The 12,022-nt window shown below is 38.7% G+C and overlaps 1 protein-coding gene across 5 annotated transcripts in view; it reads left to right on the top strand.

The window, feature by feature from the left end:
• The window catches only part of PAK1 (p21 (RAC1) activated kinase 1), a 149,724-nt gene that overhangs the window by 104,730 nt on the left and 32,972 nt on the right, over nucleotides 1-12,022 (top strand). For all 5 annotated transcript variants that reach the window (XM_025894268.2, XM_073879782.1, XM_025894267.2 and 2 more), the window contains exon 5: nucleotides 285-322. In XM_025894268.2, coding sequence (XP_025750053.1) covers nucleotides 285-322 — 38 coding nt within the window. The remainder of the gene's footprint in view (nucleotides 1-284; nucleotides 323-12,022) is intronic.

Here is a 12,022-nt window from a genome sequence, read left to right as displayed (position 1 = left end):
TGTTTAACCTGTGTGTACCCTGGGCAAATTACTTAACTTCTCTGAACCTCAGTTTCCAAATCTATAAAAGTAGACATAATAATAGTATTCAGAGCTGTAGTGAGGATTAAAGGAGGTAATGTGTATAATGTGCTCTAGTGTGGTGTCAGGCCCATAGTACCAGTAATATTATTATTTTTCTTTGAGCCTGGCAAGTGCTTGACTGGATAGGCTTCCTTAGCTCTCAAGAATGGATTAATTGTAATTATTTACTGACTGAGTCCCTTGTCTTTTTCCCTTTGCAGATAAATCAGCTGAGGACTATAATTCTTCTAATACTTTGGTAAGTCTTTATTTTCTTTATTCTGTTACAGGCAGGCCTGGTAGGTAGGGATCAAGACAGTGTGGTAGATGCAGAGCCTGGACTGTGAGACACTCATCTTGGTCACTTCATGCCCCCCACTCGCCGGCCCTCATAGTTCTTATCTATACAGTAAAGGAATTGGACTTAATAAACAGTAGGTATCCCTTCTGGATTTAATTTTTTAGTGTTCCAGATATCCTAACCTTGGAACCAGAACTGACGTCTAGACTCAGGTTTTCATTTGTAGCTTTGAACCTTGGGCAAGCCAATTTGCTTTTCTGAACTTTAGTTCTTTTATCAATAAAATAGGATGATACACTTTCCCTTACCTGGACATGTCTTCAAATACCCGAATTTAGAAGAGAATTCCCTCTTTTTTGTTGGTAGGGTCTACAAAACCAGAATTAGGACTAGTTGTTGAAGGGAGCAGATTCTATTCATTTAGGGTCATTCATTCTGTTCTATGACACTGTAGTGAATGCCCTGTTACTTGAAGGCGTATTATAGGAATCACTGATGAATTGGCTGGAAAGTAAAGCTAGATTACCCCATCCTCAAAACTTTAAAAATAGAACTACCCTACGATCCAGTAATTCCACTGCTGGGTATTTACCCAAAGAATACAAAAACATAAATTCAAAAGGATATATGCACCCCTATGTTTATAGCAGCATTATTTACGATAGCCAAATTATGGAAGCCGCCCAAGGGTCCATTGATAGGTGAACTGATAAGAAGTGTGTGTGTGTGTGTGTGTGTGTGTATTTATTTTTTAATATATTTTCTATATTTATATATAGTGGAATATTATTCAGCCATAAAAAAGAATAAAATCTTGCCACTTGCCACAACATGGGTGGTGCTAGAAAGTCATGCTAAGTGAAATAAGTCAGACAAAGACAAATATCATATGATTTCACTTGCGTGTGGCATTTAAGAAACAAAACAAATGAACAAAGGAGAAAGAAGAGAGAAATCAAGTTCTCTTAACTATAGAGAACAAACTGATGGTTACCTGAGGAGGGGTGGAGGGATGGGTGAAATAGGGGTTGGGAATTAGGGAGGGCACTTGTGGTGATCACTGTGTAATGCATAGAGTTGCTCCATCACTATATTGTACACCTAGAACTAATAGAACACTGTATATTACCCATACTGGAATTAAAATTTAAAAAAAGCTAGATGACTGCAAAGGTCTCTGCCCTCTCAACTTACAAATTCCCTTTTTCAGAGCAGATAAAATGAGATGTTGATGTTTGAAAGGGTCTTTTAAATAGTAAGCTTTGATATGTATAAGAGAATACTGCAATTCTTTCCTTACACCTGATGCTTTCTGTTGTACAAACGTGGTTTTGTCATATTGATTTATTAAATTTTTACAGAACCCCGAAATGACAGTATGGAAATGACTCAGACATTGTCCCAACTCCTAAGAGTCTCCCAGTCTTATGCGCAACATGAAGGCACAAGTGGTTACAGTACAGTGTGCTAAAACTTCATGAAGCCAGGGGCTATGTCTGACTTGTTAATTGCTATATCCATGGCATCTGGCAGATAACCATTTACTGAATAAAAGGTTGGATGTATAAGAGAAAACTTCTTGACGGTAGATCTGAGTTGAGTTTGTTATCTAGGGCAAGAATTAAGGAGACAGGATATTCGAGACAAAGAGAAAATAAATAGCATGTGCAAAGACAAGGAGGTTCACAAGGTATGCTTTTATAGGGATCTGCAAGTAGGTTGTTACGATTGGAATGTGAAGTGTGAATGGACGAGAGGTGGGTGATGAGGAGGAATGGTGGCAGGTCAGATCATGTAGAAGTTTTATCCTTATCTTAAAGGTAATGAGAAGCTATTAAAGAATTTTAAACAGGGAAATGGTAAGTTCTAACACAATACTGAGTCACCAACAGAATACCTTAATCCATGCTTCCAGCCATAAGGAATGGTTTACTTTGAGTTATTTACATTCCTATCAATCATAAAAAATGTTCACATGTCCAGGGCCTTTGTAACATACTGAGTCCTTTCTTATTCGCTAGGTCTTTTAATCTTCACAGGAGTTGAATGAGGTGGGTTATTATCCTTGTTTTAGGGATAATAACACTGAAATAGAGATGGGTTAATGGCAATAGGTATCTGGTTCCCAGTCTGCATTGCTTTCTCCTGGTTCATTCTTTCATCAAATGAAAGAGATGTAATTAAAGGAGGGAAAAAATTTGTAAGTGTTCCGATCTTTGGGAGTTTCTCCCCACTATTGAACAGTAAATTATTGAAGAAGGAGTCTAAACAAAGCTGAGCAGTGCTTTGTGGCTCAAATGTGTTTATGCTTTTACAGGAGGGACAGCTATCATTTATTGAGGTGTCAATGTATGCCAGGCACCATGCTAATAACTATTTATGGTTAGTATGGTTAGTCCTCACAGTTACCTTGTGAAGAAAGCATTATCCATTCCCATTTCACAGGTAGAAAACAGACTTTCTTGAAGACTCATAATTAGTGATGGTGGCAGAACCAGATTAGAACTAGGGTCTTCTGAGTCCTAGTCCAGGATACTTTTCACTGTGGCAGGGAACTGAGAAAGATGATGTCAGAGAGGTGTTATAAAGGAGACTACAGTAAAGCCATAGCTATGTTCGTTCAGGAGGAGGAGGAGCCCTGGGGCTCATGCCATATGGCAGAGAGGATAACACCTGCTTGGTAAAAACCTGGTTCAGTGTCTACAGTTAAAACCACTCAGGCTATCAAGGACATTTTATCCCCTAATTCATAACATTTTCCCCTGTGGTTCAGTATTCTATATTTCCTTACTAGTTTTACCTGGGGGATTATGGTTTGCATTGTGGTAGCATATCATTATTTTCCATATTGCTTTCATACAGATCATCCTACTTGATTTGTGAAATAATTGGATGGGATTGTTATTCCCATAACACAGATTAAGAAATTGAGATTCAGAGATTGAGGGACTTGCTCTCTATCCTTGAATAAATTAGTAGTAGAAACCAGTACAAAATTCCATATTCCTAAGCATTCATTTATTCATTCATACTATAAATACTTACTTAGCACCTTCTTTGTACCCAGGTGTTGGTGAAACAAAAATGAATATGCACTATCTTAGTCCTTGAGGAAAAAAATTAACATCAGACTAGAGGAATGAGGGCTGCAAGAGAGGTATGAATAATGTGTGATGGGGGTCATATTTGATAGAGTGATTTCTTCTGCCTGGTAGTGCAGGGAAGTTTTCAGAGTTGTTGGTCCTAATGATTTGTTCATTTAAAAAACATGATCTTTAAGATTCCTTCTAGCTCTAAAATTCTGTTACTTATGGCTTACTGGCTTGAGGTCTGGCTCTCAGATTCTATAGCATTTTAGTGCCTGAATTCTCATTTATAAAATGAACAGCTGTTATGTGATAGGTTCTTTGAGTGTTGGGGAGTCAGAGACTGGTAAAGGTCTTTGCTCTTGATTTAACAACTGAGTGAGGAATCAGAACATGTAAACAGGGATTCATAATATCTTGTCAGGTAAACACAAGTAATGATACCAGGCAGATAAAAGGGAAATGCTTTCTTGTCTGAGATAGCATGCACAAAAACCAAGTTAAGGATCCATCATGTCAAGCCAAAGACACAGAACTGTGTGCTGGAGCTAAGCAAATCTTTTATATAGGAGATTGATACAGCTCAGGACAGGGAACAGTGGAGAAACAAACTCACACATTTTAGTCTAAACTCACGTTTTAGAAAGATTCCTCTGGAAATTGGATCAGGGTACTAGAATGAATTCATATCTGTATCTCTCTTGCTATCCCAAATTTCTTAATTTCAGAAAAGATCTATTAAAAAAAAATACAAAGCAGTGGTCCAAAACAAAAACAGGACATAGATAAACCATTGTCAGAAATTCATAGAAGATACAAAGCAAAGATCAGATTGATGAGAACAGAAGAAACCACAGCTTAAAATATGTGGAAGAGAAAACTCCTGGGAAGATAAGAGTAGCTGAGAGAGTATATAATAAGAAGCAGAAAAGAGTCCTGGATCATCTTCAGGGGTAAATTATTTAAAATTCTGCATTGAGACAGCAGGGGCAGTCTTCATCTTACAGTGAGCAAAAGGTAGCAGAATTTTGATTCTAAGCTTAAGCTAGATAATTTTCTAAAGAAAGTGAACTGCCTACTTGAGAACTCGTGCTGTAGGTATAGGTGCTTGAGAGAGAAGCAGAGCAGAACCTGAGTTAACTACAGATCTCTACAACAGGTATGAAGAAGGAGAAGAGGAAGAGTAGGTCTGCAGTGGAAGAAAAGACATTAAATTTCTCCATCCCAAGAATAAATTTCTCATACTTTTGGTAACTGGAAGGAAAGGAATCTCAACCCTACATGTTCTTCTATGTCAACGTGCCCTAAAGTTGATGCCTGCAATCAACCACATGCAGACTCCATAACTCACATATAGACTTCATTAGACCTCCCATTCAGAAGAGGGGACAGTGGAGAAGCAGACACAACTGCAGAAGAAGCTCATGCTACTTATATACACTAATCAATCTAGTTCTACACTTAGAAGTATGAATGGATAGCCCAGAATCCTCAAGTATTTAGATAAGCATTAAAGAGAAGGATCAGATAAAAAAAGTAAAATTGACCCCAGAGCAAATAGATAATTCAAAGAATTTTTTTTTAAAGATTTTATTTATTTATTTGACACAGAGAGAGAGAGACAGCGAGAGAGGGAACACAAGCAGGGGGAGTGGGAGAGGGAGAAGCAGGCTTCCTGCCGAGCAGGGAGCCCGACGTGGGGCTCGTTCCCAGGACCCTGGGATCATGACCTGAGCCGAAGGCAGATGCTTAACGACTGAGCCACCCAGGCGCCCCTTTAAAAATATATAATATATTTACAGTGGCTTTATGTGATGTAGCCTCCACAAAAACATAACTGCTCTTAGACCAGAGGATGAAAAAGATTTCTTAGAAATGAAAAATGTGATTAAAGAAATAAATTCGGAAGGATTAAAAAATGCATATAAGAGTGAATAATATGACACAAAATATAAAAACAGTGGGAAAATAGGGGAATAAGGGACACAGGGGTTTACTTAAGGAGATTCAAAAAGAATTAGAGAACTGGGGCACTAAAGTGGAAAAAATAATCAAAGGAATAATAGAAGAAAAATCCCTCAGTTAAAGAAAAGCATGACTCTTCAGATGAAAGGGCATACCGGTTATCAAGTCAGGTAACTGCAGAGACCCACGGATAAAGAGAAAGATCTTCAGTCCTTTCAAAGAGAATATACACCTAATGTTCCTCATTAGCAATAGTGGGCAGAGGAGCAGTATCTTCAGAGGTATGAGAAAAATTATTTAGAACCAAGAATTCTGTGCCTCATCAAACTAACATTCAAGAATGCATGAGGTCAAAATGAAGACATACGAAGATACAGATTGACCACCCACAGATAATCTCTGACAGGCTAACAAATAATGGCAGTAATTATCTGTTAGGCGAGTTGATGGTGATTAAAAATATTCCCTTAAAAATTATTTTTACCCAAGGATTAGATGAAAAAGTCAAATAGGATTAGACTGCTTGTAATTAACAGTTGTTGTCCTGGGATCTCTCTTAACCATTGTCTTGCCGATCCCTTTGCATTTCTTTGTTGGCGTTGCTGTTTTCTTTGTGTTGTGCCTTCCTCATTTTTGGTTTACTTTTGTAGTTCGGTGGAGCTCATCTTCCAGTAGCTGTGAGAAAGTAAATGGGAAATAAATATTTTAATGCCTTCCAAGTCTTGAAATGGAGCATGTCTGTTCTGCCCTCAGATTTGATTGATTCTTTGGCTGAGTCTGGAGTTCTAGATTGAAAACAATTTTCCATCAGTATTTGGAAAATATTGCACTTTTGTCATCTAGCATTCAGCATTGGCTATTGATGTCTGAAGTTATTTTATTCCTGCTTCTTTGTATCTGACCTATTTTTTTTTTCACCTGAAAAGCTTGTGGCATCTTCTTTGTCACCATGGCTTTGAAATTTCATGTTTATATCCTTATATTCATGTATTTATTTTGCAAGGAGATTTGTGGACTCTTTAAACCTTGGAAATTCAAGCCTTCAGTTCTAGGAAATTTGCTTGACTTATTTCTTTGATGATTTCTTTGCTTCCTCTTTCTGGAACTCCTATTATTTAGATTTTGGACCTCCTGGGCTGATTTCTCCATTTTTCTTATATTTTCACTATTTCTCTTGCCTTGATTTTTGTTCTGCTTTTGGGAGACTTCCCAACTTCATCTTTCAATCTGTCTATTGAATTTTTTTAAAAGATTTTATTTATTTATTTTGACAGAGAGAAACACAGCACGAGAGGGAACACAGTCAGGGGGATTGGGAGAGGGAGAAGCAGGCCTGATGCAGGGCTCAGTCCAGGACCCTGGGATCATGACCTGAGCTGAAGGCAGATGCTTAACAACTGAGCCACCCAGGCGCCCCTATTGAATTTCTAATTTCTGTTTTCTATTGAATTTTTAATTTCTGTTTTCATGCTGAATTTCCAAGAGCTCTTTTATTTTCATTTTTTTAAAAAATTAGGGTATCCTATTTTTGTTTCCAGAATTGGTATCTGTGCATATCCCTGAGATGAATGATAGGCTTTTTTTTGTTTTGTTTTCTTCTCCCTGTCTAGTTTGTTTTTTCTAGGTGTCCTTTTTCTCCATTCATTTTGGTTTCCTCCTTTTATATTAGAGGTATCCCATGGATGGATATTTGGTAATCCTTGGGGATATGCCCATATTTATGATTGGGATACTAAAGTCCTTAATAGGATTTTAAGCTCATTGGTTGTGGCATTGAATTGTAAGTATACAGTTGTAAAATGTATGCTTTTAAAAGTAATTTAATAAATTTTTAGAGTTCTGCAGTCATTGCTATAATCTAGTATTTTGTTTGTATCGCTATAGAATAATGCAGCTTGGACCATTTGGTGAAACCTCCAGTGTTTTATCTTTAGAACTTAGGCTGGTGAGATCCAGAGAAGGATCTTCTAATCTTCTGCGTTGAGAATAAGAGTTTGACTCCTAGTATTCTAGGAGCCTTAGAAAGGGAAGAAGGATGGGTGTCTCAGCATTCAGTATATTCTCTTAATTACCCTGTTTTTAATATGATACTCTTACATTTGACTGTGCCTAACATCCCTAATCCAGAAATGATGTGTTTTACCTTCCAGAGACTAGACCTCCAGTTTTCTGCTAGGATGGGGAGGGCAGCCGCACAGTGGTATAGAGTAGGGGAAGAGATTTAGGGATCTAACTGCATCTTACATAACTGTCACTGAATCTGCCTTTAGGACTCTCCCTTTCCCCTGCACTTCATCTCCAGTTTCAGAAGTATATGGTGCTACCAGTTCCTGTGCCTTTTGAGGATTCTGCTGCATAGATAAATGGATTGGTTTTTAGCTTTGAATTAAGCCTCCTTGAATCAGTTACTGCTCATCCATCATTGGCTCTTTTTTTTTTTTTTGCTGTTCTTGCCTTCTCTCCTGTTCTCCTCATTCTTTGGGGTTTAATTCCTTGAAAAGACCATTTCTTTATTATGGCTCTAGTGAGATTTCAAGATGTAGATGCCTATGTTCAATTTGCCATCTTTACCAAGCATTCATTCCTGTGGACTCTTCACTTTTAACTCCTTATATTTCTACATTGTTTAAAATTTATAATGAGAACCTACTTATTTTACATATAAAGTTTTTATAAGCAGCTTTATTGAGGCATTATTTACATACCATGAAATTCACCCATACTGATTGTACAATGCAACTTTTTTTTAAATTAAATTCAATTTAATTAACATATACTGTATTTTATTAGTTTCAGGGGTAGAATTTCGTGATTCATAAGTTGCATAGAGCCCCAATGCTCATTACCTCACGTGCCCTCCTTAATGCCGGTCACCCCATCCCCCCACCCACCTCCCCTCCAGCAACCCTCAGTTTGTTTCCTATAGTTAAGAATCTCTCATGGTTTGTATCCCTTTCTGTTTTCATCTTATTTTATTTTTCCTTCCCTTCTCCTATGTTCATCTGTTTTGTTTCTTAAATTCCATGTATGAGTGAAATCATACAGTATATTTCTTTCTCTGGCTGACTTATTTCACTTAGCATAATACCCTCTAGTTCCATCTTGCTGTCGTCGCAAACAGCAAGATTTCATTCTTTTTGATGGCTGAGTAATATTCCATTGTATATGTATGCCACATCTTCTTTATCCATCCATCAGTGGACATCTGGGCTCTTTCATATTTTGGACATTGCTTCTATAAACTTTAGGGTACATGTGCCTCTTGGAATCACGATGTTTGTATACCTACATATTTATCCAAAGGATACAATGCAGTGGTTTTATTAAATGTTTAGACTTGTTCAGCCATCACCACAGTCTCCTTTTAGAGCATTCTCATCACCTTGAAAAGTTCCCTTATTTCCTTTAACAGTTCATTCAAACTCCCATGCCCAGCCCTAGAATACCACTGATCTTCTTTCTGTCTGTTCAAATTTGTCCTTCTCGACATTTTATATAAATGTTCTTGCAAAGTGTGTCTAGTTTTTTGCTTAGCATAAAGTTTGCAAGTTTCGTTCATGTTGTAACATGTATCAGTACTTCATTCCTTTTTATATCCTAATATTCCATTGTACCGATATACTACATTTTTTTTAAAGATTTTATTTATTTATTTAACAGAGAGAGACACCGCAAAAGAGGGAACACAAGCGGGGGAGTGGGAGAGGGAGAAGCAGGCTCCTGGCTGAGCAGGGAGCCCGATGTGGGGCTCAGTCCCAGGACCCCGGGATCATGACCTGAGCCGAAGACAGACGCTTAACGACTGAGCCACCCAGGCGCCCGATATACTACATTTTTAAAAAAGATTTTTAATTTATTCATTTGAGACAGAGAAAAAGCAACAGCATGAGTGGGGGTGAGGGGGCAGGGAGAGGGAGAAGCAGACTCCCTGCTGAGCAGGGAGCCCAGCACAGGGCTTAATCCCAGGACCCCAGGATCATGACCTGAGCCGAAGTCAGATGCTTAACCGTCTGAGTCACCCAGGCACTCCTGATACACTGTTTTTAATCCATTCATCAGTTGATGGGCATTTCGGTTGTTTCTACTTTTTGGCTATAAATAATGCTCATTCATGTATGAATTTTGTGTGGCTGTATATTTTCACTTCTCTTGGGTATATACCCAGGAGTGGAATTGCTAGGTCATATGGTAGTTCTATGTTGAACCTTCTGAGGAACTGCCAGGCTGTTTTCCACCGTGGCTGCACCATTTTACACTCCTACAAGCAATTTGGAGGGTTCCAATTTCTCTGTATCTTCCCCCACATCTGTTATTCTCTGTTTTTTGATTATAGCCATTTTAGTGGGCGTGAAGTGGTATCTCATTGTGGTTTTGGTTTGCATTTCTCAGTGGGTAATGATGTTGAGCGTCTTTTCATGTGTTTATTGGCCATTTGTTTATGTCTTTGTAGAAATGTCTTTCCTGTTGTTGATCTCTAATTTAATTCCACGGTGTCAAAGAATACATTTTATGTGTTTTTAATCCTTCTAAATTTATTGTGATGTATTTTGTGGCCTAGCATATGGTCTGTCCTGAAGAATGATCTATATGTGGTTAAAAAGAATGTGTCTTCTGCAGATCTTGGGTAGAATGTCCTGTATATGTCAGTCAGGTTGAATTGAATGATAGTATAGTTCAAATTTTCTGTAACTTTGCCAATTTTTATTCTAATTCTGTTAATTATTGAGATCTCTTTGAGGTCTGTTTCGGCTTTGACTTTCTGCTTGGCTCTTTTGAATCTTTAATGTGTATGCACACAGCTAAGCTTGTAAGACCAGTGAGAGTTCTCTCTTGTGTCAGCTGTGCCTTTGAGCAGCCCCAGCCAGAAATTTGTGTGCCCTATCCAGGACTACATTCTCAGGCTAGCAGATCTGAGCAGTTGGCCTCTTTTGCTAACCCCTCTGGGAGGTCATTTCCACTGAGAGCACCACTAGGCCTGGGCATTGCCCACTGCTCCAGATGAAAGTGAGCCCTCTTGGATGATGTCGTTAGAGCCTGCCTCATCCTGGAAGAACCCGCACTCTGACAGAGCTGGGGTGGGATGGACGGAAGCAGCTCTGAGCCAGAACATCAGAGGTTCCTACTGCTTTTATCCAGAGTTCAGCAGTTTTTATATCATCAGTGTTTCTTAGCAACATAAGTAGGCCTCCCAGAAGTATTGGAACACACCAAGCATGTTTGCATCTCAGGATCTTTGTACTTCTTCAACCTGCCATGAATATTCTTTTCCCAGAGAGTCCCCTGGCTTGTTCTCTCAATTCATTCAGGCCACTGCTTATATGACTTCTCATTAGAGAGCGCTTTTCCGTGACTACTCTATCTAAAGTAATATTTACCCACTCCTAACCAATTACTACTCTCGTGTGTAAATCTTATTACTACCTGGCACTTTGGTAATTAGTTTTGACTGTATTTTCTTCTAAAATGCAAGCATAGGATCAGGGACTGTATCTATTTTGTTCTTTAATATAGCCTCAGAGCCTAGAATAGAGCCTGGTACACAGTGAATGAATACATGAGTTGAAGTCACTGGCTTTTTTAAAAAGAGGTTTGTGGTTATTAGACATAATGATAACTTAACCGATTCCTTGCATCTTTCTAGCTCCTTAGCACTTATTTACAAAGTGTTTTTATGCCCACATCACTTCATTTCATCCCCCATTGGCCCTCTGAGGTGGCATTATCCCCATTTTATAGATGAGAAACTTGTGGCTTAGAGTGGGACAGCTTTGCCTAAGGACATATGGGATATGTCCTTATATCTCTTGATTCTAGTAGTTGTTAATATTACCACTCAGAGCCCTCACCTGTGGAAAACAAAAGGTGTTGTAGTGGAAAGTGATGAAATCCCCTTTTCTGCAGAGTTTTAGGAAGCAAACAGACCTGTTAAACTGTGTTTACAGTATACATTGGGGAGCCCCAGGGCCACCTGATTATGAAGAGGCTGCTGAGTAACTTTGTTCCCACTTTGGGTTTCTAGTTAAATTTTGTTGGGTGGACTAGTGGGGAGAAAAGAAATTAGAGCAGAAAAATACCAAAATATGTACTTTGACAGGGAAAGACCTCTGTTGGATTTTAGAACTGGAAGTGACTTAATTAAAGTCACCCTTCAAATTATACTGCTCCTCTTCGTCCACATTCCTCAACTGTTGGAACTTGAGACCAAGAGGACAGACTAAGTGCCCGTGGTCACCAAAGCTATTTGCTTACATATAGCTGGCACTGGCAGTTTTTAAGTTATGCCCTGCACCAGTGATCCTGTTAGAATCTATAAGATTGCCAGTTTTCCTTTTCTTAGTATGTCAAATGTGGTAAATACCAGTCTCCCAGTGGGAGTTCTTGTCTAATATTCCACTAGGTAAGTTCCCTCACTAAGCTACTGTCATTCTGACTTCTGACTTGCCTCTCTCCAGAGGCCCCCAAGGGCAGGCAGGAGGGGCGTTCACCCTCTCTCTGTCTCCCATACCAGACGATGAGCTGCTTTAGGACAAGGGCTGTCTTTTTCAGCTTTGTGCCTCTGTCAACAGTATCCATCACAGTATCTTACTGAGCACAAAATGGGTGCTCT

Source organism: Callorhinus ursinus, unplaced genomic scaffold, assembly GCF_003265705.2.
Source record: "Callorhinus ursinus isolate GAN/ISIS: 27379988/994484 unplaced genomic scaffold, GSC_fseal_2.0 scaffold35, whole genome shotgun sequence".
In the NCBI taxonomy this organism is placed as follows: domain Eukaryota; kingdom Metazoa; phylum Chordata; class Mammalia; order Carnivora; family Otariidae; genus Callorhinus; species Callorhinus ursinus.
The sequence above is the reverse complement of the archived record's forward strand: the minus strand, read 5'-3'. Positions and strand labels throughout refer to the sequence as shown.